Source organism: Brachypodium distachyon, chromosome 5 (genome assembly GCF_000005505.3).
Source record: "Brachypodium distachyon strain Bd21 chromosome 5, Brachypodium_distachyon_v3.0, whole genome shotgun sequence".
Classification (NCBI taxonomy): domain Eukaryota; kingdom Viridiplantae; phylum Streptophyta; class Magnoliopsida; order Poales; family Poaceae; genus Brachypodium; species Brachypodium distachyon.
Window position 1 is genome coordinate 20,238,799 of NC_016135.3, and position 27,505 is coordinate 20,266,303.

The 27,505-nt window shown below is 44.0% G+C and overlaps 6 protein-coding genes across 8 annotated transcripts; 3 read left to right on the forward strand and 3 right to left on the reverse strand.

Annotated features, from left to right (window-relative positions):
- Positions 1 to 50: 50 nt before the first annotated feature.
- On the forward strand, positions 51 to 7,570 carry LOC100833770 (probable LRR receptor-like serine/threonine-protein kinase At1g63430). Its single transcript, XM_003581411.4, has 16 exons — positions 51 to 620; positions 921 to 1,012; positions 1,098 to 2,252; positions 2,363 to 2,612; positions 2,705 to 2,840; positions 3,533 to 3,604; positions 3,690 to 3,833; positions 3,918 to 4,046; positions 4,346 to 4,465; positions 4,538 to 4,599; positions 5,550 to 5,783; positions 5,868 to 6,073; positions 6,159 to 6,291; positions 6,395 to 6,552; positions 6,654 to 6,875; positions 7,051 to 7,570. The coding sequence occupies exons 3-16, from the start codon at positions 2,238 to 2,240 to the stop codon at positions 7,297 to 7,299; spliced, it is 2,130 nt and encodes a 709-aa protein (XP_003581459.2). The 5' UTR covers positions 51 to 620; positions 921 to 1,012; positions 1,098 to 2,237; the 3' UTR covers positions 7,300 to 7,570.
- An 814-nt stretch (positions 7,571 to 8,384) lies between these two features.
- Positions 8,385 to 12,318, forward strand: LOC100834079 (calcium-dependent protein kinase 27). The gene is made up of 6 exons (XM_003581412.3): positions 8,385 to 8,798; positions 9,345 to 9,452; positions 9,573 to 9,731; positions 9,833 to 9,893; positions 10,908 to 11,032; positions 11,884 to 12,318. Exons 1-6 carry the CDS (start codon positions 8,490 to 8,492, stop codon positions 11,947 to 11,949), a joined length of 828 nt encoding a protein of 275 aa, XP_003581460.3. The 5' UTR covers positions 8,385 to 8,489; the 3' UTR covers positions 11,950 to 12,318.
- Positions 12,319 to 12,613: 295 nt separating this feature from the next.
- On the reverse strand, positions 12,614 to 16,224 carry LOC100843224 (vesicle-associated protein 1-2). Of its 2 annotated transcripts, XM_003580174.4 has the most exons (9): positions 15,921 to 16,217; positions 15,634 to 15,704; positions 15,422 to 15,503; positions 15,216 to 15,331; positions 14,964 to 15,119; positions 14,841 to 14,876; positions 14,729 to 14,770; positions 13,291 to 13,368; positions 12,614 to 12,983 (listed from the first exon to the last, which is right to left on the reverse strand). In XM_003580174.4, exons 1-9 carry the CDS (start codon positions 15,976 to 15,978, stop codon positions 12,876 to 12,878), a joined length of 747 nt encoding a protein of 248 aa, XP_003580222.1. In that variant the 5' UTR covers positions 15,979 to 16,217; the 3' UTR covers positions 12,614 to 12,875. The 2 variants fall into 2 exon arrangements, with proteins under 2 accessions (XP_003580222.1, XP_010240179.1); XM_010241877.3 differs by having other exon boundaries at positions 15,216 to 15,503; positions 15,921 to 16,224.
- Positions 16,225 to 17,925: 1,701 nt separating this feature from the next.
- On the reverse strand, positions 17,926 to 19,884 carry LOC100834383. Its single transcript, XM_003581413.2, has one exon. The coding sequence runs from the start codon at positions 19,684 to 19,686 to the stop codon at positions 18,076 to 18,078; it is 1,611 nt and encodes a 536-aa protein (XP_003581461.1). The 5' UTR covers positions 19,687 to 19,884; the 3' UTR covers positions 17,926 to 18,075.
- A 134-nt stretch (positions 19,885 to 20,018) lies between these two features.
- On the reverse strand, positions 20,019 to 23,241 carry LOC100844037. 2 transcript variants are annotated; one of them, XM_003580177.4, is made up of 2 exons: positions 22,884 to 23,241; positions 20,019 to 21,308 (listed from the first exon to the last, which is right to left on the reverse strand). In XM_003580177.4, exon 2 carries the CDS (start codon positions 21,282 to 21,284, stop codon positions 20,292 to 20,294), a length of 993 nt encoding a protein of 330 aa, XP_003580225.1. In that variant the 5' UTR covers positions 21,285 to 21,308; positions 22,884 to 23,241; the 3' UTR covers positions 20,019 to 20,291. The 2 variants fall into 2 exon arrangements, with proteins under 2 accessions (XP_003580225.1, XP_024311684.1); XM_024455916.1 differs by lacking the exon at positions 22,884 to 23,241 and adding an exon at positions 21,957 to 22,121.
- Positions 23,242 to 24,354: 1,113 nt separating this feature from the next.
- On the forward strand, positions 24,355 to 25,521 carry LOC100844334 (peroxisomal membrane protein 11-4). Its single transcript, XM_003580178.4, has one exon. It carries the CDS (start codon positions 24,557 to 24,559, stop codon positions 25,229 to 25,231), a length of 675 nt encoding a protein of 224 aa, XP_003580226.1. The 5' UTR covers positions 24,355 to 24,556; the 3' UTR covers positions 25,232 to 25,521.
- The last annotated feature ends 1,984 nt before the right edge of the window (positions 25,522 to 27,505 follow it).

The window sequence follows — 27,505 nt, forward strand, 5'->3', positions numbered from 1 at the left end:
TGTAAAAACAACTGCACAAAGACGCTGTTGAGTGAAACCAGGCATGGTCTTTTATACTCTGCTAGTAAAATGAATTGTAGGTTGTTCTTACTATGTACTCCCTCTGATCCATAAAAAGTGTCGCCCACTTAGTACAAAATTTGTACTAACTTAGTACAAAATGGACAACACTTTTTATGGACCGGAGAGAGTACAAAGTTTGCTGGAGCACATCAAGGGCATCATCAGCTCCGGCAGGTAAGCACAATCGAAATTGCCCATTCACTTAGAGTTACTTCACAAATGTTTCATGTATTCTAGTCATTGGCAACTAGCAAGCAGACTAGAGCTGCTGACAATGGCTCAACGCAAACAATCATTTATCCAGTATTTTCACTGTGAGGTAGGCACATACATCAATGTCCAAGCCCAACTGATGCCCCCATGCATAGGAAGGGAAGAAGAGGAGGTACCATTATGATGGGAGGTGCTGTGAAGTTTCTGATACATGTATGGCCGTGTCACTTGGTGGTACGAAACCTGTGGTGGCATCTTCAATTCAGAGCCAATGGCATTGAGCATGTTTACTGTTCAGTAGGGAGCGAATCCAGGCTGCATTGCTTGCTTCACGTTGATGGCAGGTAAACTATGCATCAATGATGGGTTTGGTTGTTGTAGTGAAAGTTGAACAGTCAGCACCTACGGTCTATTTGAGGGGTAGGGCTATGGCGACATCACAGAGTTGTTCCAAGTGCTGTTTACATGCTACAACTTTAATAATGTGGTAATTGACATCAACAACCGGTAAGCAAATAGTGGATAGAGGAAAATGGAGACGTTGTGGGCAAGCTAGAAGGCCAATTTCTTCGATCCTTCTTGATTGACACCTCTAGTTTTTTCCTTGTTCTGTCCAATATTTGACATCACGGCTATATTTTCAGCTAGTCAGAATTATGGTTCTCCCAGGCTATAGCGATGTGACAAAGATTAAGATGTCTGCTCATTTGCATTCGGTGAAAAGTGGCATCAGGAGGTAAGGAGGCCTGCGATGCGAAGTACATTTAGTTCTTAATTCAATAAGACAACTTGGGAGACCAACCAGCAACGTATTTTGTTAGGAAGACGGAACCTGGAGACCGACCAAGTGCCAACATCGTATAATCTTCAGTATTCTGTATCCTTGCAGAGCTAGTGCATTGAGAATTCATCTTTCTTTCTGGATAAATTTCGTTTCTTGATACTGAAGACCATTGCACGACTCAACCTAACAAGAGGAAAAATAACCACTTCTTTTTCAAAAGGCTAATGTCTTTCTCATAGGAGAAGCTTGCGCCTGAAGGCTGCTGTGCCCCCTTCCATGTTTTTTCCCAGCCATAGAGATAATCATCGGTACCTCGTTGATTTGCTTGGAAGCGTCACGGGCTCACTTTCAGGTCATCTTTAAGCTAAACAATCTCCATTCCTCTGGTCTTGCATCATGTGCATATTTGCATAAAACTTTTAAATTATGCGATGTGCAATTGGTATGTACACTGGGAAGACGAAAAATTCATTTTGTGGAAGATGCAACGAGCATGTGTCCTAAATCAATTTGCAGCAAAAGGATGCTTTTGAGTTAGTCAATTAGTCTAGCTTATATATTACCTTTCCTTCTGAAAGCTAACATTTTGGTGGCATGATGGCTCCCTATTCTTGACCTTTTCCCTGTCAAATTACGCAAAACATGGTGATGTGTACTCCCCTTAAAATAATTTAGCGTCCTGCGATAGTGGTTGCACCAACTCTTCAAAGGGTTATTGCGTCATTCTCTTTAGTAAAATCCCATATCACAAATCAACGATTCAAAGAACTAGCTAGAGAGTAGTAAAAAGGAAACAGCCAACCCGTCCGGCCATGACATCGAACGAAACTATTGTTTTCTGTCCTGATCATCGAAAGATTTATAGTGGACTTTCTAACACGTCGTTCTCGGCGCGCGTATGCTTTAGGGAGCGTGCCAACTTAAGCTTGAATTAGTAGTAGTAGCACGAATCACTTCAAAATTCAAACTGTACTAGATATTTTAGGTGGATAAACTTCACCTTCGGAACTCTGACAAGCTTAAGCATCACAGTCATGTAACGACGATATTTTTGGTACACTTGAGTTGGACATGTGTCTCGATCTTGATTGTACTCTCGAGATTTCGTGTCCGCATCTTCTTGCATCTGCAGTTGATCAGCCCGGTATACAGATTGAACTATATACTGTACCTGGAGATGGCAGAACAAAGCGTAAGTGTACAGTATTCTCACGTGCGACCAAGTAGAATGTGGGAGACCTGGAGAGAGATGGCTGATTTAATATAGGCGGTGGTTTGGTTGTCCCGTTGGCCTTTGTGCAGTGCAGGCCAATAGGCCATCATCGTCGATGGCTGCTTGGCGTGGCCGTTAAGTGCAACTTCCGCGGCTGCTGCTTCTTTCCACCTCGCGACCAAGTGAATACGAGCTTGCCATGTGAACAAAGCCTCCTACTCTTCTGCTCCAACTCGACGATGGAGAAGCTGCTCGAGGTCTCCCGCCGCCTGGTCATGCTGCTCGGCTGCGTGCTCCTCATCGCGCCTTCTGGTTCTGGATCCTCTGTCTTGGACGACGGTACGTGCTGTCCTCAGACCTCGCCTTACTGTGTTATCCTCTGTTTCTTCTGTGCTCTTGAGAAGTTGATTGCTTCGTTCTTGGGCGTGCAGTGGCTGCGCTGCTTGCCTTCAAGAAGGCCATCATCGAGGACCCTCTTTCCAAGCTGTCGGACTGGAATCCCACAGAGCCGGATCCTTGTGCCTGGTCCGGCGTGACCTGCTCGCCGGACAACCGTGTGGAGATTCTGTAAGAATTGCTTTGTTTTCATCCGATCTCCTGCTCGTTTTATTTTTCACTTCTATCAGCTAGCAGGGTGAGACAGTTTATAAGATAAATTTAAGGTTCTTAGTTGAGAAATGCACAGGTTGCCCTTTTTGTATGTGCAAATCTTTTCTCAGATGGAAGAGCCTTTTAACATCTTTCAGAGCTTATTCAAAATGATATGAATTCTTCATGCAATTTCTCCTTTGGGAACTTAAAGTTAGCTGGGTTAGATTAGAAGATAAGAAAAGTCTGTGCACCAACAGCAGGACAGAATGATGCATGTTCTTTCAGAGAAAAGCGGATAAAGTCTCTGACAACACAATGAGACATCCAGCTGGGCTGCCGGGCTATCGTAGAAGTTTACCTACTTTTACTATATTTCTCTATCATCTTCAGTTGACTCAAGAAGCAACCCACAAAAAACTGACCTGGTGGATTTGTGGTCCCTCTTGAATACATAATAAATTCACAATTTTTAGTTAAATAAAATTCAAATCCAAGTGGTATTTATCCAAAGTCAAATAACTGACGTGTAGTGTTATTTACACATACTTGCCGGTCTGAACAAGAGACAACCAAGATGTTCAGCATTGCAGTGATTATGCTATTTTTGTTGAAAACATTTATGTTGTGTTACGGTAATGTGTCTTACTTCTTACATGTTTCCGTTTCAGAAATTTATCAAGTTCATCTCTCACAGGATTCCTGGCACCAGATATTGGATCCCTGAGTTCTTTGCAAAAACTGTATGCGCTTACAACCCTCATAATTATAGAGTAATATACTTCACCTGCAAGCAACTTAGAATAACAGTCTTGATGAATATTGCAGTACATTGGATAACAATACACTCGTGGGCTCAATACCGAGAGAAATTGGCAAGTTAAAGAATCTTACTGTGCTGGACCTCAGTACAAATCAACTAGTGGGTCCTATTCCAAGAGAGATCGGTGACATGCAAAAGACCACAAAAATGTACTGAGCAAGAAGCTGTGATCAACTTGTGTTTCTGTCACCATGTTTTTCAAATTCATAACTCATATGTTCTCTTATGCCTAGAGACCTTCACGTGAATTGGTTGAATGGTGCTATCCCTCCTGAGCTTGTCAAGTTGACAAACCTTGTGGAGCTACGATTGAGTAATAATAGTCTTACAGGGACTATTCCTGCAAGTAATGACTCGATCATGTAAGTAAATGCTTTTCAGAGTCTTCAAAACCAAATATTTGTTTTTAGCATGCATGATCTGGAAGTGCATGGAAACACGTCTCTTTATGAGTATGATAAAAATATTTAGTTAAGAAGTCAGCATCAATCAGCATTGCTTTCATTCTTGCATTCCACAACATACTGAGAAAGATGTAGTTTATGGCTTATCGTCTGGAAACAAGCTGAATGAGACAAGAAACAGGGACCAACTTGCCAAATCCGTAAAAGAGCATCAATGGACATAGCAGATGAGTGAGAAATTGTGATTCTTCTTTCAGGGTGTCGACCAACAGAGAAGATCAAATTGGTTTGTGTCGGTTGTCTCAGTTAACTGACATAGACCTCTCATATAACTTTTTGGATGGAGATGTTCCTACATGTTTGAGGAAAATCGAAAGGTACACCTTCTTTTGTCGCTTGGATTTCAGTCAAGTCTATCTGAACTTACCTGTTTTGCAGTATTTGAACAGATCAAGCATGGTAGGAAATTGCTTCCAGAACAATGACATAATAAACCGTCCTGTCCAGCAATGTATGGTGATATTCATTTCTGACATATTATAACCATCAATTCATTATAGTATCATTTTCAGCACCATAATTCTCTTCATTCAATTTTCTCAATGCTTGCCTCCATATTTCTGCAGTTTGACAGAGCATATAGAGATTTATTTTGCACATATATTTCTCTTGTGCATTTACTTAATAGGATATTCCTGCGTCATCCGTAGCAACTACTCCTCCGATCCATAAAAAGTGCCGCCCATTTAGTACAAAATCACTTTTTATGGATCGGAGGGAGTACTAATTCAGCATTTGTTAATGGAACTACTCCATTAGGCTAGTCTGAAGAATAGTCACAGCCATTTGTTTATCCTCAGAAGGTAAAAAGTAATCCTTTTGGGGGCTCGAGGCATAGATGGTAGGAACTTAAATATTGCCTGCTCGAATTTGGTTGACATTAAAAGTAAGACCTACATTGTGAATGACATCATGAACCAGTGGATAGTGGTACTCTATCCATGCTTTGCTAAAATAAAGAACATAAATTTGACACTTTGTTTGCTTCCTTCTTGGACTCTGCCTCTCACATTCTTCACCTTTTTCCCATCATGGTTTGATCTCTTGTCCTACATTTTTGTGTATGATCCAATGTATCCAAGTTTTTCCAAGTATTCAGTTTTTCTGCCAGATATTTATGCCTCAGCACTGCAGGATGCAACCCCACACTGATTTTGTGCATTACAGAAATACAATATAACTCAAACTGGTCTATGTGTACTTTTGTGTCTGAATATACGAGGCCAGACGATTTTTTATTCAAACTAGAATGCTTATTTATTTATTTTAAAAAGGAGGAAAACCGACTGGTCTGTGTCAATCAATGCACACAACCATCCATTATTAAAAGTGTATCATGTCACCTCCTGCTGTAATTTTCTTTACTGAATATTGAGAAAGTACATTACCTCATAATTACAGGTGAAAACAGCAAGGATGGAGATAAAGACAACACTATTGGTGGGAGTGGGCAGAAAAGCTTGCTTCAACCCCTTTGGCTTCTCATTCTGGAAGTTCTCACAGGAATTTCATTGCTTACTATTTTAAGCCTTTGTGTCATCACTTTTCTCAGAAGACGCAATGCTAGATCCTCCGGGAATAGTGTTCCATGGACAAGAGCTATAAGCTGGAAGGAAAACACCGTGATTTCAATTGGTCAGTGCTGGTATTCCATGTGGTGGGTTACCGACAAATGTAGACTGCCTACTCTTTTATTTACCTTTTCTTTTGCTTGTCTAGATGACGACTTCCTTGGAAATGTGCCAAAAATAAGCCGGCAAGAGCTCGCGGAAGCTTGTGAAGATTTCAGCAACATAATTGGGTCTTCCCATGAGACAGTAGTGTACAAAGGAACTATGAAGGATGGCCGGGAAATCGCTGTCGTCTCTCTATCTGTTTCAGTACATTACTGGACGAATTACATCGAGCTTTACTTTCAGAAGGAGGCAAGTTACATCTAACTCAGACACAGATACTAAGATTTTACACGGCTCTTTTGATAACATCTCTTAGTGTTTCGATCCTGTACAGGTTGTAGAAGTGGCCAGATTGAGTCATGAAAATGTGGCGAAGATGGTGGGATACTCCAAGGACTCTAATCCGTTCTCGAGAATGCTAGTCTTTGAGTACCCAGCAAATGGCACGCTCTATGAGCATCTTCACGGTAAGCCAATATGTTCTTAGCTTTGCAGCATTGCTGCATGGAGTATGAATGGTGCCATATGACTTAAAACTTATGAACCTGGTTTGTGTTGTTTTGTTTCCAGACGGGGAAGGATGCCAGCTATCTTGGCCCAGGCGGATGAAGATAGCGCTCAGCATCGCCCGCGTCCTCAGACACCTGCACACCGAGCTGCAACCTCCATTTGCCGTCGCCACGCTGACCTCCAGTTCAGTCTACCTAACTGAAGATTTCTCACCAAAGGTATTTCTCATCTGTGAAGACTGTTACTCGTAGACACATGACAACAAATTGCTCTGTTTGAAACAAACAGCTGAAATGTGTTATGCTTTTTGTGTGTGCAGATAATCGATTTCGAGAGGTGGAGAGCTCTCGTTGCCAAACCAGTTTTCGGCAACGGCTGCGTCGTCAACGGGAACGGGGGGCCTTTCAATGGCATCATGGATTCCCGGCACATCCGTTTCATGGACGTCCAGGCCAACACATTCGCCTTCGGGGTGATTCTGCTGGAGCTAATAAGCGGCAAAGCCTCGCTCTCCAAAGATACAGGAGACCTGTTGGACTGGGTTAGTACTACTAACTGGCCCTTGTCAGAATCAAGAGCTGAGAATTAGTAGTACCATGGCAAATTTACCAGAGAACCTTATCATATGATACCTCTACAGTCTGCACTCTTAAATTCGAACTAGTTTAAATTTTAGCAATACTGAGCAGTTAATCGACGAGATGTCTGTGTTTCAGGCGAGGGAGCACTTGGACCAGCCCGAGGAGTTCAGCAAGCTGGTGGACCCCAAGCTGCAGAGCGTGAGCCAGGAGAACCTGGGCATCATCTGCAACGCTGTGAACCTCTGCATCGACTCCGAGCCGTCGCGGAGGCCCTCCATGAACATGATCGCGGCCATCCTCGAAGAAGGCGTCGACACGTCGACGGCCACCGCGCTCAGGAGTTCGTCATTGGCGTGGGCACAGGCGGAGCTGGCCATCTCGTAGATGTCTTGCCGCTCTTTGTGTTTTAGATTATAGTTGCACAGTGATTTTGATCCATGTCTGCTCCTTTTCGATCTTCTTTGCCCTTTTCTTTTACGATTTCGCATCCGTCATCTCGTCGACATGAATGTTCGTGGCATTCGGTCGCAGTATACGATCGTGTACAGTGGTAGTATAAACGGTATTGCACGGACAAGAGAGTGGGTGAGTGGGTGAACCTGTGTTGGTTTTGAACAAAAAGTCAAATCCAAAATAAGTCATGTGTGTTCGTCGATAGAAAGGTTTTGAGGCCCCTCGGAAAGAAATGACTTTATTAATTGAAACAAAATCAGTACTGTGCAATGGACTGAGCAAATTGAAACAAACGCAATGACTTCTAAAGAAAACAAAAGTTACTCAAGATGTCATCAAGATATCTACACAAACATGACTAATCTTGATTTCAAACAAATGAACTAGTTTTTGAAAAAGTGGTGTGATTTTGAAATTGAAGTTCATTTGTTTGAACTAAAAGAAGGTTGGAGGATATCCTGAAGGTCATTTTTTTGCACCTCTACGACCACGGATGGTTGGCCACTAGACAAGTGAGAACCTAAAACTATTGGATACATCGATCAAGGATACGTCACCTACAGACCATTACTGAAGAAAGCCAAAATCATGAAATGGTGGAATTGAAGAATCACTCACCATTACAAACTCAACACAAATGTTGTTGTCGCCATCGCCAAGTCATAGACGACAATCCTCAGACTGAAAATTGATCAGCTGGATTAGAACACAATCGGCTCTCCAACATTGGCCATGAAACCAACACTTATTAGGTTATGGATCGGCTCGACTGTGTCCGAATCAGACGGTTCAAGCCAGATCCGCACGGGGAGCAAAGAAAACGGCTTCCTGTCACATAAGAAACCGGCCCCTACTTGTCGGATCTATTGTCAACAAGTTTTAATCGTACAATTTGGTTTTGGGTAACCAATTTTTTCTGATAGGTTTTAGGTAACCAAGTAGTATTGGAATCCTGTACACGTGAGAATGTAATTTTCTAATCCTCCGGTAACTTACTCGAGAAAATTTCATTCTCAGCGCAAATCAGGCCCGAGGATTGTCTCAGGCTCTTGTGCGGAGAAAAAGAAGAGAAGGGGGAAAGGAAAGAAGAAACCGAGGGCAGTTTCCGCTGCCGCCTCGCCATGGCGGGAGAAGAAGACCGGCCCATGACGGAGTACGAAAAGGAGCGGCTGGCGCGGATACGGGAGAACGAGGCCCGCCTCCAGGCCCTCGGCATCCGCCGCATAGCAGCTTCCCCCCTCCTCCAGCAGCCGTCGGCGGCGGTTGCGGCCGCTGCTAAGAGAAAACAGAAGGACCGATCCGACGATGCGGACGAGGAGTACCTTCCGTCTGACGACGGCGGCGGCGAAGAGGAGGAGGAGAGCTCATCGGCCAGCGACCAAGATGTCGAGGAGGAGGAGATTAAGACTTCCTCTAGGTCTCGTCAAAAGGTACCTCTTCTAAATCCAGGTCCTTCATTGTATACTTACTATCCCTGTCAGTATAAATTTGTTGAGGCCCTTGGTGAATGGTGATACTGTATCTATCACATTTTGCATCAGCTGTATTGCGATTGTCATCTCACTTTACCAATGCTTAGTGAGATTCTGGCATTCTCAGTGGATTCATGGCATGCTAACAGCCTAACAGGTCAAATTCTAAATCACGGCTTCATAATATTCAAGAAGTAACACATACTCCCTTCGTCTCATATTGACTTTCTATTACATGTATCTAGACGCCTTTTAGCCATAGATACATTCATATTTGGACAAATTTGAGTCACTTAATATGAGACGGAAGGAGTAGTTGTCTACCAAGTTAACCATCACATGTTAAAACTATTAGCTTTTACAGCCCGGTGGATTGGAGATTTACTAATGAAATGTAGGAGTATATCGGAACTTCGGAAGGATGCGGCAATTCATGTTGGATATAACTCTCTGCTGTTTTATTAGTATTAATGCATAGTTGTCATTTCTCTTCTTTCTTTTCAGGGAAAGAAAAAGAAGCTATTGAACTCACGAAACTCTTCTACTAGTACATTTCGAGAAGAGGATGCTCCTGTCACAGATTTTCTGGATAATGATGCAGCCTTACAACAGGTAATACATACATAACAAAAGCATGCGCCAAACTGATGTTTATCCCTAGCATGCCAATTAACTTCTATTTATTATTTTTTACCTATGATTCTTTGCTCCTTAAAAGTGTTAATTATGCAGGCCATTGCACTCTCTCTGGCAGAATCTTCAGAAAGTTCCGTGACAGTAATGGGTGCAAAAACTTCAAGCACAGGAGCAAAAGGAAGAAAAGGCACTCCGTGCAAAAATAACAACACATCCATTCAGGACTCTTCTAAAAACAGGAAGACAAAGAAGCAGGTATGCTCATTGCAGAATTACCTGTATTAACTTGCTATCCTATATTCCAGTCTTATTTGAGTTATACAATTGCATCTCCATTATTTATTGGTTGCTTTTAGGTCAGGAGCAGAATACAACTATCCGAAGATGATGTGGTTGCATTCTTCTTCTCGTTTGATGGTATATCTGACTTGGAATTTTTTTATGGCATCTAAAAATTAAAACCTCTGCTTCCCTAGAAAAATAAAGTTGGATTGCATCGAGAGCTAGCTGTATATTGAGTAACCCATTGAAATAGTCTCAGTAGTGAATTTAAACTAACTTGGGTGTTGTTTGTCTGACTCATTTCCTGCCTGTGGAACTTGTGGCTTATTTCCCCATTGCTGAAAGCCTGAAACCACTTCAGACTTCAGAGTTCAGATTTAGGTGTATCTTCCAATTTTATATCCAACTTACGCAGTATGCATTAGCATATATTCTTTAAGTTCCTCACAGTAATCCAACATGTCTTTGCACTTACCTTAGCAATGTATAACTAATAAAATTTATTTGCATCATAGGTTATCTGCAACTTTATCCAAACTTAGAAATTTGTTCCGCCACCTTCCTTCCTGTGAAAATAAGTATTGGTTAGGTTACTCGTGGTGTGCAATATATGGATTATGCAGTGCTTGCCAAGGGAACAAAGGAGTATATTTTACAGCCAGTTCCAAAATAGATGACTTCCTAGAAAGCATGCAATCAAAGTTCTGAAACTCTGAGTCAAATGAAAACAACATACTCCCTCCGATCCATATTAATTGTCGCTGATTTAGTACAAAATATGGATAGAAGGGAGTACAATGCTTTATTTTTCAAGTTTTTTTACTGATATATTCATAAGCAACTGTCAAAGTTGTATCTCAGAGACAATATACATGTCTTATACGGTACTATGTATTATGGAACGGAAGGGGTACAATTTAGACAGTACTCAACACAAAAAGCCAGGCTGAAATTTATCCAGACTTAAGGTGCTTCTTTTGGGTGCTTGCCTAGAGATAGCTGCATGTAGTTATCCTTGAAGCAGATGCACCAGAATTGGATTGACATAGTTTCTCTTTTCTTCTGTGGTATGTAGTCTAAAGGTTTGTGTTTTATCTTATCTTTTACTTTCACAAACAGTCTGAATTGGTCACTACTTTTTCTGTACAGATGCTGGAAAAGGATATATCACACCCTGGGATCTTGAAAGAATGGCCAACGTAAATGATTTCATCTGGACAGATTCTGAGATATCTAACATGATCCAATGCTTCGATAGTGACAGAGATGGAAAGGTTTGCTCTTTTACTTGAATAAAGATAAACAACATTTTTACTTTGAATTTAGAACCCAATTTTGTGTTTGGGAATCTATTCTTGTTTCTTCCCTGTCATTTGCTTATATATTTAAAAATGTGATGTGATTTATCCTAAATCATTATGAACTTACTAACTGGAAATTCAGATCTTGGGGATTGCCTCGGCACCCTTTGACATGGTATGTTTTTAGAGTAGTTTGTATGTTCCTCGTTTCAACCTGAAGCCCTAATCTTGAAACCTATATGTTGGCATTATGAAGCCCTAATCTTCACTTGTTTCCCTGACATGGTCTTGTGATTTTGACAAATTTTGAACATATGTGTTGGATTTGTGATATTTTTACAAGACCATTGAATTGTGTAGTGAATGTGTGGCATCTGCATTGGTAAAATGCTAGTGAGTAGTGACCATCAGGATGCTGTTTTCTTAAGTAACCTTAATCACGGGGGACCAGCACTCTGCTGGTTTGGATCACAACAGGTCCAGTTAATGGCAACTCTCAGTCTTTTTAACTTAAGTTTGTTGTAGGTTCAAAAAGAAAAAACTTTGTTGATTTTATCATAATTTAGTGATCATTGTGAAATAAACTACTGATACCTACTGGGGATTTGTAGTTTGTCAAATGCTGCAAACACCTACTCCCTCTGATCCTAAATTCTTTAGTCAAATTTGCCCAAATATGGATGTATCTATTCTCAAAAAACGTCTAGATACATGTAATATTTCGACAACAATTTAGGATCGGAGGGAGTATTTGTTGTGTTGTTACTCCTACTAAGACTGAACATCCAGTTCCATACTTACAATTCTATCATATTTCTCGACAGATAAACCTTGAGGATTTCCGCACCATTGTATCCCGATGCAACATGTTGCAGGAGCCTGGGAAGTGAGGCCGTGACACGACCATTTTGCAAAGATTCTAGCTCTTCTGTCTTCACATGCAGGGCCTTTCCAAAAAACCCAACTCTGCGTTACGTAAAGTTGCCAGAGTACGATTAACATGCAGGGCCTTTCCAAAGCATGATTCAATTGAAGGCTGCATGGTTGGAGCAGTGCAGATAAGCCAGATAGAAAATGGCATGAGTTGCTAAAGCCCCATGACTTAACAGGGATGCATATCAAGTCCTAGCTGACCAGGGCTAATTTTGTTCCACGCTATTTTATGTAAACCCGACTGATGGTTATGTAGGTTGCTGTGTACTAACGGGAGCGCTGTTACTGTTATCATGGTAATCACCAATTCACCGTGCTCTCTCCCACTTGCCACTCTTCCACGTAAAGTCTGCGCATGGTAAAAGATGTACATTGAATAAGCAAGAGTTTAGTGAAGCGCCAAACCATCCGGAGAGCAGCTCCCAGCATGCTATAGCATTTGAAATCCAAATTGATGGATTAAGTATATGGATAGGACATCCGAGGAGCAAATTTTGCACTACTTACTGCATATATCTTTGAGCTAAACTCAAACTAGCTCTTGAAAATTTCCGAACTAGTAGACTTGCTTAGCCAAAGCGAATGTGTAACGCCCACAAAACATTGGACAGTAATACCAGCTGGTAATCAGAACACTAGTTAATGGAATGGGTTCATTTTAACAATTATACCATGAGGTCAACCAGACGGCTAATTGACTGGGTATTGTAGTCAACCAATCTGATGCTAACAACTACAGGAGCCATACTGTAAGATGAATATGCTGTTTAAGTAGTAGTGGTATCCATGTAAAATTTGTGCATCGGAGAATGTCGACAACAACAATATCTGATTTTGACGAGGGCAAAAGCCTAACAAGATGAAGAATTACACAAAGGACGATCTATCTTTTCATGACAAATCCCAGTAGAATTCCCAGCAGAGCAATGACAACCACAAACACCAATGGGAAACCGCCATCATGCTTGCTGATTTCCCTCCTCACAAGGTCCTGTTAAGATTCAAAAAAGAGATGTTTAGTTACACCTATATTCGGTGTCAAGGTGCACAACTGGAGTTTCTCCTTGTACCAACATTCTAACAGTACAAGTTTTATATGAAATACAGAGTATCATAGTTTATGGATGCTGCAACTTGTGAGATGCAATAGCCTGTGGACCTAACACAGATGTCAGCATCTAAGAGAACTTCAATAATAAATCTTTTCCTCAGACGTTTATTACACTAGAAAATAATACAGCTACAGTCAAATAGCAGAATATGCCATAAGTGTTTGCATCAAGACCAAATCCACTAACCAGTTCCTTGCGAAGCTGATTGTTCTGCTGAACAGCAGAGTTTCTCTCTTCAGTTAATCTTGAAATCAAAGCAGATGTCTACGAAAGAAAATTTATTAATGAGACAGTCAGTACAAGACAAGTAAAAATAATTTATTCACAAAATTTGGATGAGAAGCTGATCAGTATTAAATGTTGACAGTGCACAAAGTCTGGTATGAACAGGACCTGTTTATTGATTCTAATGAACACAATGCAAGCAAAGAACCAAATCAGTACATTAAAAAATATCTACACGAAGCGCCATGATTACGTGCATTTGCAACTAATAAAAAATATAGTTCCTATACTAGGCCACTTAGATGGATTTATGAATGATTGCGTGGAGTAACTGAGTTAGCTACAATTGACAACTGTAACGTGAGTAGAAACTACAAAGGGCCAAGAACACTAAAAATATGATAAATTGCCAACAGATAAAAAACAAAAAAATTACAAATGATTTGGGCATCCTGTCAGAAAATAAAGCTTGACCAATCAATCTCTGAGAGGAGTGCACATGGAACACAACAGACAAATGTGCATAAATATACCTGGCAGTATGAGAGAAAAAAATGCATACTGCAGCAATAGGCAAAAGGCAGCACAGAAGCTATCACAAAGGTGAGCTTGTCAGGATTGCTATTGGCTTACAGAAGCTGACGTACAGGATTGTCTCACACCACACTACATTATCAGTTATCACAAAGGTGAGCTTGTCATCGGCTTACTATTGGCTTAAATTTATCTCCTTACATGGCACTTTAAATTCAATCTCCCATTAGTTTTAGGCTAGATCAATTGTCCGTGTTGCTGGTTATTGAGTTATTTTGGTATTAAACAAGTACACCAGCATCTGGCACAAGCATACCTTGTTTGAAATAATTCTTAGAAACAAGGTGTCAGCTCACCTGAATGTTTCATTTACAAACCATGGCATCTTATGGTGCACAATATTTATTCAGTCATTTGCAAGTGTCAGACAATCTCCAAAGTCTTAGTCTGGGTCTCATTGATATTTAAAGCATAATCATCTACTCCAAAGTAAATGAAGTGAGGCTGATCCAAAACATTTACATTTAGAGCTATAAAGTAAATGCTGCAACAGTTTTGGGGAGAGTATGTGATTTAGGTAGATACCATAATGACAACTCAACTCTAGACTTGATCCATATGAATATGTGATTAAGTACTTAGCATCGTTGAAATGGTGCATTAACACTTCAAAAAAGCACAAGCTATATCTATACAGTACTCAATATTTTACTTCTGGAAAATCCAAGTGCAAGGTTTGCCAAGATGTGGTTAAACCTTATTAGTTACAGAAAAGGATGTTTCAAACATATGCAAAAACATATTTTCCATTGCTTCCATAAAATAGTTGCAAGCAGACTCGAAATATTTGTCGAAAGGAGCTCACCTCAGAGGTCATCCCTTCTGGTTCCTTCTGCGCTCTTATATCCTGAAACCCACAACAACTCAGTTTTTGTTTACGGGACATGAAAGGAGTATGTAAAAGTTGAGATACTAACAGAGAACAATGGTGGCTCATCAGTTTCCCTTGTTGCCTGCATCAAAACAACTATCAATCACATCTGAAACGATTAAGAGCAAACATGAAAATGAAACAAACAATATAAAGTCAGAGATCTCACATCTTGATAATTCATGTTGCCCCCATCTGACCATGAAGGCCGAGGCGACGAACCCTCTTCAGATCCCTCCCGCACAGGCGATGGTGGTCGGGGTGGTTGCACATAGACAACCTTCAGCTTCACCTCATCCACCACATTACCTGATTCTTTTTTAAACTACATACACAAGTTTCACTTGTTAGCACTGTTGGAGCAAACATCCATCAGAATAATCGACCAACAAAGAGGAAGAGGCATTAGAATGTGAACTACCATCTCTCCAGTAATATCCTTGACTGCTGTACCCTCCCTCACCACAGCACTCTGCACGAGAAACTTGTCCTTGCACTGCATGTCTGGCGGCGCCTCTTTTAGTGCTTGCATTGTCACTATGAAATCACAGAAATTGTCAATTCCTAGTCCAAAGATAACAAAGCATCCAAGTGAATTTGCTGGAAGGTTATGGGAATAAACACTACCGATGACATCGCTGGTGGACCGTGGTGGCACAATGCCGCTATTCGGCCGAACACAGTACTTCTTAGGGCTAGTTGTCTTGACCTAGAAGCACAATGTTTCACCGATTGTGGCATTACATTCAGACACTTGGCAGAATTGCAGAGTTGTGCACTCCGACAAAGACTAGAAACCGCTTGGTGTATAAAAAGGAAGACGTAATAATTCCGATTACCTTAAAGGCGATGTAGTCATCCGTTCTGTTCGTTAGCTGCATAGAGCACGAGATCTGCTTCTTCGTCTCAACTGCGCGATTCAAACAGCATAAATTAATAAATCGGACAAATTCCCTCCACGCTCTAAATAAAAAATTGTAAGGGAATGTTCGGCATTAAAAAAATGTGGTACAAACTGAGAAGCACACCAACATCCCCCGAAAAAATTATTCGAAAAACAAAAAAACAACGGCATGTGCCAGAACTGCTAAATACAAACGCGGGATGCTTGGCGGAGAGGCCGTACAGGGGAAGCGGAGCTCGAGGGGCTCGATCCCGAGCAACTCCTTGGAGTCGGAGCCCATCTGGCACTCGAATTTGGGGGAGGGGAGCGTTCTAGCTCGGTGCAGGTTCGATCCGGAGCGGGAACGACAGGAACACGAGGGGGGGTCGAGCTAGGGTTTGGAGAGTGGTTCTGCGTTCTGCTTCCTCGGGAGGCGAGGAGCAGAGAAACGGAAGGGAATTTGGTTGAAATAGCGGAAAGGAGCAGGAGTGGGAGGTTGGTATGGTCTGGCCGTCTGGTGACTGTGACTCCGGTCTTCTGGTGGGGAGACGAGAAGCAGCACGAGCACAAACGAGGCTTTGCGGTTGGTGCTTTGGCTTTTGTGTGGTTTCCTTTTTCTGCAAAAGGGCAACAAAGCTGAGCCTGAGGTTTTGTGAAAGTCAGGCTAATTATACTACGGAATAGTACATCCGATCCAACCGTAGAACGAGACAATTGTGAAAAATACATGGATCGAGTATGGAGAATAATATGATTCTATCTGTCTTATAAATACTTGTGTGTCATATCTTATTTTGCTAATTTCATAAACATATACTACCTTCGTTCCTAATATTATTATGATATTTTATGTATTCATTAAGTCAAAAAAAATTATGAAAAATTGTACTGACATCTACAATACTCCCTCGTTCCATAATTCTTGTCTTAAATTTGCTCAAATATGGATGTATCTATTCTAAAAAAACGTTTAGATACAGGTAATATTTCGACAAGAATTATGAAACGGAGAGAGTATCAAATAAAGTAGCAAGATGTGTCGGGGACTCGGGTGTTACTACCACTAGTGGAAATGCCCGTGCGCTGCCACGGCCCAACGCATACGTCATGACCATTTTAAAAGATGATCCCGTGCACTAATAAATCATATTCAAATTATGTACCAAATTTTCACATTCTAACAAGAAAAGATCCAATACCAAAGTTCAAAACATAGAGCAAATTTGTATACATTCAAAAGTCTGGAACCCATAGAAAGAATATGCTAATTTCCAAGCATGCAGTCAAACTATCAGTGGATGCTAATTTCCAATCACAGCATGCACATGGTAATCATTCGGTGCATGGTAGAACACTAATCTATCTATTATCCATAGCAGCTACCATCAATCAGGTTGGGAGTACATCCCAATTAGTTATCGAATTATCCGTCGATTAGTGCAAAGCACCACAACAAACGAAAACAACAAAGACTCGCCGGATGGTTGAGCTATGGCCGGCCACCTACTGGATCTCATGCGTGGATGGCAGACGACGGCCACTTTCTGGATCACGCGTTGGGACTGCGGACAGCGGTCGTCGGGTGGATCTCGCGTGGGGTCGGTATGCTTGGAGTGGCCAGGCCGCGAACTGCAGCGAGAAAAGCAGTGATGTCCAGGCGAGGGAAGGAGCAGGAGGTCGAGGGAGAAAAGGGAGGCGGGTGGGGTGGGGTGGGGTGGGTGGGGGGGGTGTAGCCAGAGAGGAAGGGGCTGTGGCCGTGGGGGCGATGGAGCAGGTTGGGTGGGGCGTCAGGAGGGGATCGAGCAGGTTGGGCGCTGGTGGCGTCCGGATCGAGAGAAATAATGAGCGACGGCATATTGGCCGTAATTTTGATGACATGACGTACGACGGCGGTCGTATCATCACCACCAAGTCTAATTTAATATATTGCTATAAATTTTCTGATGATCCGGTGTTACATCCATATATCACGAACGATTAGACGAAAAGTACACACCTTAGCTAAACTGCGTCTGGTTGCCCCGCACACATGACACAGCCAACCGGTTGAGATTTATTTAACGGTCTGCACATGAATCATGAATGGTAATTACCCTGGCTAGTGTAGAACACGTGGATTGAAGTATGCCCGTATCTGCAAGCAATTGATTCTTTTGACATGAGAATAAGCATCCCTGGATATTGTGTAAATTAAAGTAAAAAAAATATCTAACACTATTCCAGTGTTCAGCATCATGCCAACTTTTTATCTGTGCTACATTAGTAATACAATTCAAAGTTTCGAGCGGCCTGATTCCTTACAAATCGCATCGACTAAAATAGCAGAGAAGACTGTGCATCACTAGACGCACGCACAATTTCAAGTCATGCATAAACAAAAAATACAAAAGAAATTAATTCAGACTAAAACTAGTTGAAATTGAGATGCCGTTGAGGAACAAGAAGGAATCCCAGTCATGATCTGCTTCAATGTATTGTCCTTCTCCTCGTCGGTCCACTCTGAGTGCTGCTGCGTCACCATCTCCCAGTCCCAGTGCCCCTTGTCCCGAACCTGCCCCTTCTTGAACATACCGACATGGCGCAACGCCGTGCAGCATACTCCCAAGACAAACCTGACAAGGTAAAGCTGCCTCACCGTCCCCTCGAAACCAACCATTACAAACTCCCTCAAATGATGGTGGGCAAGCATGGTGGGCTGCCACGGTATCTCGCCGCTGAGTTCATCTTCCTCTTCGCCCGGCAGGGCGATGTGGATATGAAGGATCTCCAGGCATGGCGCCGTCTCAAGGAGGAGGCGAGGCCACGAGACGTCCCAGGACCGCGGCACGTCGGCGATCAGCAACCGCCTCAGACTGGGCAGCATTGACGATGATGGGGAGGAACTGGATGGCCCGATCCATCTATCAGCTCCAGTGAACCGAATAACCAGGTCGGTTATGTCCGGAGTGCATCCCAGAAACATGCCAAGCTTCAGCCTCGTGCGTGACGCAAAGTACTGGCGAGTTGGATCGTGTCTGTCGCCTAGGCACAGTGCGATGTTGCATTGCCTGAGGCAGGGAAACGAGGTGGACTCGAAGCGCACCCTGGTTCCCAAGGAGGCTAGCCTCTCGAGCCTGGGAAGAGCCCACAAGCCTATCCGTGTGAATAGGTCGCATTTGTCCACAACGAGCTCCCTCATCTCTGACATGGGGGCGTCCACGATCAACTCCCCGACGTCTACGCATTGGCAGGAGATGAGGTGAAGCACCTGCAGCTGCGGGCACGAGGTGAAGATGCCTTCGTAGGCCGACTCAGGCGTCGACATCGGCAGGTCTTGCAGGACGAGCGTGGTGAGCGCGCCGTGCTGGTGCAGCGGTGGGAGCATCATGCAGCCTCCGAGCTTGAGGCTTCGCAGGCGTGACGCCGAGAGTTGTTCCTCGCAGAGGCCCTGGCTGGGGAAGGCATGGATGGTTGGGTTTTGCCAGTAGATTGGCTTTGCAATGGCCTCGAGATCATCCAGCCCCCAAGCGTCGATGGCTTTGGTGATGAGCCGGTTGATGCAGCCGGTGTTGTTGGTGGCGAAGAACTCTACCCTCAGCCTGTTGACCTTGCGGCGGCAGAGGATGTCGTCGGCCGGTTGAGCGCCCAAGAAGTTCTCTACGGAGCTGGTCAAGGCGCGCATGGCGCGGCGCTCGTGCCTCCTGATGTCAGGCATGGCTTCCTCCACCTTGGCCGTGCCGACTATGTAATGTAAATCGGTCACCTTGCTGGCGCGGTGGAGGTGGACCAATCGGCGGTAGCGCGGCGGGAGTATGTCGTCGACTCTGAAGTCAATTGCTGGGAGCTCCCGAACGAGGCGAGCCCAGCGCCTGGAGAACAGCCCGGCGCCGAGCGCCGTGCGGGTGTCGAGACGGCGCAAGATGACGAGGAGGAGATCGTCGGAGAGGGCGCTAATCCGATTATCATCATGCGCCGCCTGCGGCCGGCGCCGGCGCCGGTGCAGGATTCGATCCCTGCCTCTCCTGGCCATGAGAAGCCAGTAGATGTCGCTGGCTTGGCTTCGGACCGGAGCGGCTGCTGCGATTAAAATAGAAGCGTGGGCATCGACGCAGACACTGAAACCTGCCCGGATTCAGGAAGATAAGTATTGGTCGATCTCGATCAACGACCCGGAATCGCAGTGCTAAGTTTCTCCTGGTTGCATCTGAGATTTCTTTAGTATCCTGCGCAAGAATGTCACCTGACCAGTGTACAACAGGCGAATGAAGAATAACGCATCCAGAAGCAGTTGATTCATTACATTGACAAGGCAATAAAGCATCTGCGAAGTGCAGACCTAGAAGACAAAAGAATGGAAGATCGTTGAGACACGTAACAACAGTATATTCTATATTCAAGCAGTATTTCTTAACACACTGAAACTACAGCGTTCAGTATCATGCTATGACGCTATGTACAGTGAACTTTTTATCTGCACAACACAACACAGAGTTTCTAGCAGCCTGGTCCTTATCCATATACACGATCTGCTGAAGGCCATGCAGGTTTGCAAAGAGTGACAAATACAAATGTACCAACACTGACATGAAAACCAATTGATCTTCCCATGGTCGCAGAATGAGTAACACGAATGCACTACTTGTTCATACCATCACTCGATCTATAACTTGAATTACTTGCAAAATTGAGCCCAGCAAACCAAGCAACGCGCATCAATTGAATCCCAAGGACAAGCACCCACCAAGACACCAAACCGCGAAGACTCTGCACCATCCACCCAGGCGCAGCGATCTCATCAGCCAACTGAAGGCCCCTCATCAGCTGTAGCACCCGATAACCCTCGTAAACGACAGGAGCCACCAACCAAACAGGCGATTTCCAGTGCCATGTAAGCATCTCAGTCAGCATCTGTACCGAAAGGAGTAAAAGGTATGGCCCAAGAAGCACCGAGAACGGAATGAATGGTAGATGTGGCTGAAGAGTTCCCCGATGAGATGCAAAAAGCAGAGCCAAAGGGACAACAAAGCCTAGTATGCTGGCAACCAGATTCCACAACCTGTAAGAAGTTGGGATTTGCCTTGCCAGGTCGAATGAATTGTTCTCTGGACGCCCACATGCATCGGCCATAAGGAAGAACAGCATTGCTCCCATGTTAAAAATGCAGTCCAGCCCCACTAGGGATAGAAGTCCAGCAATGTTAGGACCAAGAAACACTGAAGGCAACGGCAGCCATAAAGTTGGAACTATACCAGTAACCAACAGAACCGAAGGCCCTAACAGCCACATTGGTAGTTTAAATGTCATTAGCTGCACAGATGGTACACTTTTCACCTCCACAACGTCCTGATCACTCTGGAGGATTGGAATTTCTGGAGCTTCCACTGTATCAATAGCGTCAACAACATTTGTTCCCATAACAATGCTAGCATCATCCTCTGCGGAAGCATATGGAAGCGAGGCCTCCCAAGGCAAATTCTTAGTGCATCGCAATACAAGATTTTTAAAATGCCCTGACCGCAGGGCGTTCCAGTGAAGAGAATTGAGCAATCTGGTAAGCCCATTCCCATGAACCTGCCTCCTAAAATATGCTTTGTTCAATTTTATCTGTGAACAGAGCAAAGAAGCCATGGTACAGGACGTCAACTTCCAACACTACAAAAGAAGTGAAACAAATTAGTGTGTCCAGCGTCTGGATCATGACGGGCAACTAGCAATTAAGGTAAACTCAAACAAATGGCTTATCAAGAAACATAGACACACTAACAATGCCATGTAATTCCAGGTTGATAACAGTACAACGAACTCAACATCTAGATCTAGTAGTTAGTTTAGACACTTGGCATCTGTGTCTTTGCATGTCATTAGACCATTTATTGGATGGTTTATCAGTCAACAAAAGGAGCACAAAGAGGAAAGAGTTATGTCACAATGACTAATTGCAGAATACAGAGACAGATGAAATATTCAGTGAGTGATCTTCAGAACTTCATGATTTCAGTTAATTTTTTGAGATAACTTTTTATTCAATTATTTTTTTAAGTCGAGAACTCCAGTTTTGGCTCTTGAGATGGTTTTAAATAACTGTTAGTTATAACTAGCAACTGGAAACATAATTTTGACTGCTAAGGTACAAAACATGGCAATACATGCAACTAAAAAATAGAACTCATCTGTCTCAGCTGCACCTCGTTAAAGACATGTTGCTATCAAACATTAAGTTTAACTGGAGTCAAGAAGCTTATCTGCAGTCTACACACTGCTATAGTTCTAGATACAAGATTGAAGCCAAAAGATAAATACCTAAGCACTTGGGAGTAGTATGCATGAGAGTACATATTGTAAAGCCATCTACTCAGAGTTCCAGAGTACGCATGAGCTATAACGCTTGACATACAAAGTCCCCCCACTTAGTAAATTGCGTTAACTTCAGGACAAGAGGTAACTAGTTAAGCCTGCCTCTAGTACCTGAGGTGATAAATGAGAATATTTTGTTTAAAAGAAGAACAAGTGCATGCTAATTTACAGACCTTAAGTCCTGGGTTTTTTGAGTGCCAGAAAACAAGAAACTTAACTGCAACTATACTTTAGTTTTTGGCCTTTTGCATAATTAAGAATAAACTGTGCGTTAACAAAACCAGGATGATAGCAACGAAATCCCTACATCAGTAGACTACATGGTATGCGCATGTAGCGACACCTAACGCCCAAACCTACACCCCAATATATCTGTGGAAGGATCCATTAGTTCACCAGTAACCACTAACTGTGATTCCTTACAGCTGAGCTTCAAAAATCCAAAGAGTATACAGATAAAAAATAACTAGAACAATCAACAAATATGGGTGATGATTCAAGAATCTTTTCTCCGGGTTATCATAAATAGTTTATCTCAAGCAAATCATATGATGTTACAGGCATAAAATTCACAATTATCTCAACGTCATCGAATAGGACTATCTGATTTGATCCTAAGGTGGATATCCGATCGACTTGACTAGCATGGTAGCACCTGATTTCGAACGCCAGCGTTTACCTGCTGCAAGCCTGCGAGTCTAAACATAAAAGAAGGCGTGCGAAACAGAGAAAGCAGTTCTAAGCATACCCTCCTCGAATTCGATCAGATCCACAGATTTCTTAATAGCGCTGCTGGCCTTCTGCGACCTGCTGTTCGGGGCTAGTTCTAATTGACTAAAATTATGGATGAAGGGACCAGAGCGGAGGGCTAACCAGATTGGACTTCCGACAGCGGCACAGACCCTCGCCGGTTGCAAGGAAGCCCCCAGCCCCCCAGCAGTCCGTCTCGCAGCGGCGGACCGTAGGGTCACGCCTGTTTCCAATCAGACTGTTTTCCCTAGCAGTAAGATCGGCGGAGGGTAGCGAGGGGTTCAGGGGAGTGGCGGGGTGCCGGGGGCTGGAGGAGGGATGTGCGGAGGCGGCCGCCGGCGGCTACCGCAGTTTGAGGTCGGCGGCGCGTCGTGATAGGGGAGGACGGCGCGGGGAAGGCGTCTAGGCTCAGGCTCGTGCGACTGCGATTTGACTTGGCAGGGACCTGGGAGACGGGGAGTACGCCAGTTGGGAGTTCGCCTTGAGCCAAAATCCTAGTATTGGAATGCTCTGTTTTCTATTGAATCAGGATATTTGCTTCCTTAAAAGTAATCAGGATATTTGCTTCCTTAAACGAAATTAGGATATTTAGGCTATTATTCAGTACCGAAAATTAAAACCCGAAATACCAAAAATAAATTTCGGGTTTTCAGATTTGACACTCAAAGAGGAAAGAGTTTGGATTTTTCTGGGTTTGGGGTATGTAGTTTTGTGCCCATCTTCGGCCTGCACGAGTTCAGCAAGGCGCGAGGGGAGTGAAGAGAAAATGCAGCCCAATACGCAATGACGTAGTATGGGCCATTTGGAAAATGAAATCGTTTGTATTGGCTTTAACTTGACCCTCCATTTTAAAACAAACTTTCTCAGTTTTAAATGTAAGATGGCCTAATTTTATCCTAAATTAAATTTCTTAAAGTTATCAAGTCTATAAAAATATATCAAGCCACCGCAACATAAGGCCAGGGCACACAGTCGTCAGCTAGTCATGTCCTAGAAAAAGAACGCAACGACCCTAGGAGCTGAGACTCTCGGCACGGTCGCGACATGTGTCGTGTCCCCCCAACCCTAAGTCGTATCATCTTCTGTAAATTGTTATAAAAAAGTGACAGCAATATTTTCTAAGAAAATATAAGTTGAAAAGAGTTTCCATTTGTTTCACATGTCCTTTTGTGGGTGTTATGAGCTACCTATAAGCTAACAATACCTTCCACTAACCGGAGAGTGGAAATAAGTGAAAACAAATACGCCATTGCTATTTTTAAATCGATTGTTTTAGTTTTATCGTCAATCGATTGTTTTAGTTCTGTTAACACATTTTGCTTTTGTAAGGTCACAAAGAACTAGTATTTGCAAGTGGATGCTAACAGCCATCCAATCCATCATTGAAATCTGTGCAAAATTTTGTACAATAGGAAGAATTTAAAATTTTGATCGAATGGCTATAATGGTCGACGAGAAATAGACATCCTCGGTAATAAAACAAAAACGAAGAAGAAGACAACATACCAAGGCTTCCAATCAAGCAAATTAAAGCTGCGAGCAAAACAAAGACGAGTGTTTCTCTACTCGGCTGGCTCGCTCAATCCTCACCACCACCAGAAAACCACTTCTGGTGCAGACGACAAACGCATCCTAGCCAAGCACCCGCCGCGATCCTTTATCCCTAGCGAGCCACACAGCAGGCAGGCAGCGCTCGCGGCCACTTCTCACACTCCGAGTGACCAAGCATCCCCCCTGCACGCGCCCTTCCGCTGAGCTGCCCAATCCGCAGCAGCAGCAGCATCCGGCCGGTCGCCATGAGCGCCGGCGACACGCTGGACAAGCTGGTGGTCTTCCTCGCGAAGCGCGACGGCATCGACAAGCTGGTCAAGACGTACCAGTACGTGTCCAAGCTCGCGCACTGGGCCGCCGAGTCGTCCCACCCGGACCTCGCGCGGCGCGCCAAGAACTGGGAGACGGCGGCCGGGCTCAGCCGCAAGGTGTTCCGGTCCGGCCGCTCCCTCACGGGCTTCAACACCCTGCGGCGCTCCCCGGGGGAGTTCGGGGCGCTCGCCGTGCTCGCCAACGCCGGCGAGATGGTCTACTTCTTCTTCGACCACTTCACGTGGCTCTCGCGCGTGGGCGTGCTGGAGCCCTGGCTCGCGCGCCGCATGAGCTTCGTGTCGGCGTTCGGCGAGTCCGTCGGCTACGTGTTCTTCATCGCCATGGACTTCATCATGCTCAGGAGGGGGATCAGGCAGGAGAGGAAGCTGCTCAGGGAGGGCGGCGGCGGCAAGGAGAAGGAGGGCGAGCTGAGCAAGATCCGGACGGATCGGGTGATGCGGCTCATGGGGACGGCGGCTAACCTCGCCGACCTGGTCATTGCCATCGCGGACATCGAGCCCAACCCGTTCTGCAACCACGCCGTCACCTTGGGGATTAGTGGGCTCGTTTCCGCGTGGGCCGGATGGTACAGAAACTGGCCGTCGTGAGACGGGCCGAATAGGCATTTCCGTCACCATTCTGTACGTACGCTTACTGCGTTAATTATTGCGTCATGATTTCGCCAGCACTTGAATCGCTTCTACTGCTATGCTAAGCAGTCGTGAACGAAATTACGGCAGGGTAAATTTTACAGTGGAAGACCACCAGATGGACATGCAACACATACTTACATAGCTTTTTCTAGTGGGACCGAATTTACCAGTGCAATACATAGTACTACTTTGTGTTATATAGTTTGATCCTCTTATAATTGAAGACATGGTTGATTTCCCGTGAAGAGAGAGAGAAGAAATCATTGATCCTGAGCAGGCTTCATCCCTTTGGCCCTTCCTTTTGATCTTAAGAACAACTAGCATGGTGGCCCGCGCGAAATGCACAGGCTAGACCTGATGATCGTTGTTATATTTTTTTCTACGTGTACGGATGACTTATTTTATACCTTTTTTTATTCCCAGCCATACTAGTATATTCTTTCTGGTCGGGTTTATATGGCGCGCACGAGATTTTAGAAGGAACTTGGCGAAACATTACTTCATAATACAACGTTATTGCAACACAAAAGAGATATCGTTGTATTCGTATTGGAAAACTCAATCAATAGAAACGTTCATATACCTACATTTTTTTATAATTATTCGTCAAAATTTGTCACAAAATTCAATGTAGGTCTTGTAAATCCGGATGGAGGGAGTATAATTCACTGATATTGTATTTTGTCCGATACGTGTCTATTCATCATATTTTTAATTTCAAAATCGAAGACATGAGATTTTTATACCTAAGGGCTTCCACGGCGTGCCAAAAACCAAATTTGTCATATAGCTCCAATTTGGCATTTAGGCAAAGTTTTAGTTTTCCTGCAGTGTAGATGATGCCAAACTTACGCGTAGATTAGATCCACAAAAGAATGAATTAATTACTCATTTCCCTTTATCCCTTCTTCTTTCCCAACCTCACTTTCCCATCAAATTCTCGTACCCCAAATCTACAAGCACCCCACTGCACTACCTCCGCTCGGGGCCCTGCACCTCCTCCGCTCCTCCGCCACGCGGCCTCTACACCACCTCCGCCCCTCCTGCGCACGCCCTGCACCGCCTACACTAGTGCCCCTACGCCGCGCTCATCCAACAACGCCTCCACCCCTCCGCGCGCACCCTGCACGGCCTCCCCCTGTGCCCAGCGCCACTGTGGAGGCACTAAGGGATATAGTTTCGTACCTAAATTGTGAAATCCCTCCTGTGAGCCTCTCATTCCCCAAATCCCCTAGGCGGACAGGCCATAGCCGCCAGAGTACTCACAACTTTGTATGTCGCTCCGTTGTTGCTCTGTTTGGCGCCTCCTGCCACTGTTTTCTGCTATTAGTTTGGACTCGGTGTTTCTTTTTAGAGGTTTAGCCGAACATAACTTTATTATTCGTGAAGACAAATCTTCTGAAAGGATAAGATGGAGTATTCTGCATCATTAAATTGATTCAATAACACATTATATTGTAGATTAGGTTGTCATTATATTTCTTAGCAACATATTTGTATTTTATTAACATCATCTGCAATATAAAAGCGTTGAGCTTCAATAAGGAACTCATGCGTTTGATACATTTTACTTTGTGCGATATTATTTTATACAATTTTTAAAATTTCTTTTAGATATCAATCACAAACTTATATATTTTTAATATTTAATTATACTTTTGGACGGATGATGCGGCAAGCATTCCTGGAGAGCTGGCGAGCGAGCGAGGTGGCGTCTGGCAGCGGCTGATAGAACGTTGTGGCGGGCGTGGATCACGGCAGAAGGGACCTGATGGCGTCTCGACAAAGATGGATCACGGCAGCAGGGCCGATGGTGCTGGGCGACTGATCACAACAGCGTCGGTGTGGCCGCGCGGTGCTCTGAGCACGTGCGTGCAAGCTGCAAGGCCGCCGTGCTGTGATGCTGCAACCACTTGCATGAGCCGCCCACACGGAGACGAAGGTTAGACAACTAATTATTACCGAACTCTTAGATGTCACTTCGTTAAATCGCTAGTTACCACCGAATGTAAAAGTTCCAATTAATAGTGACAGGACACCAAAAGTGCGTAAGACTTTGCCGTAGTATTAATCTGTTTGATCTCGATGAATTGCTGCGGCACAACCTTGTTCACGAATATCCCGGACATTTTTCATCCTGGACGTGGCCTCGACGATTACCTTCCAAATCTTGGTCTACCTCGTCACCAGTGAAGGCATGCGGCGGACGCTCCAGCAGCGAGCGCGGCG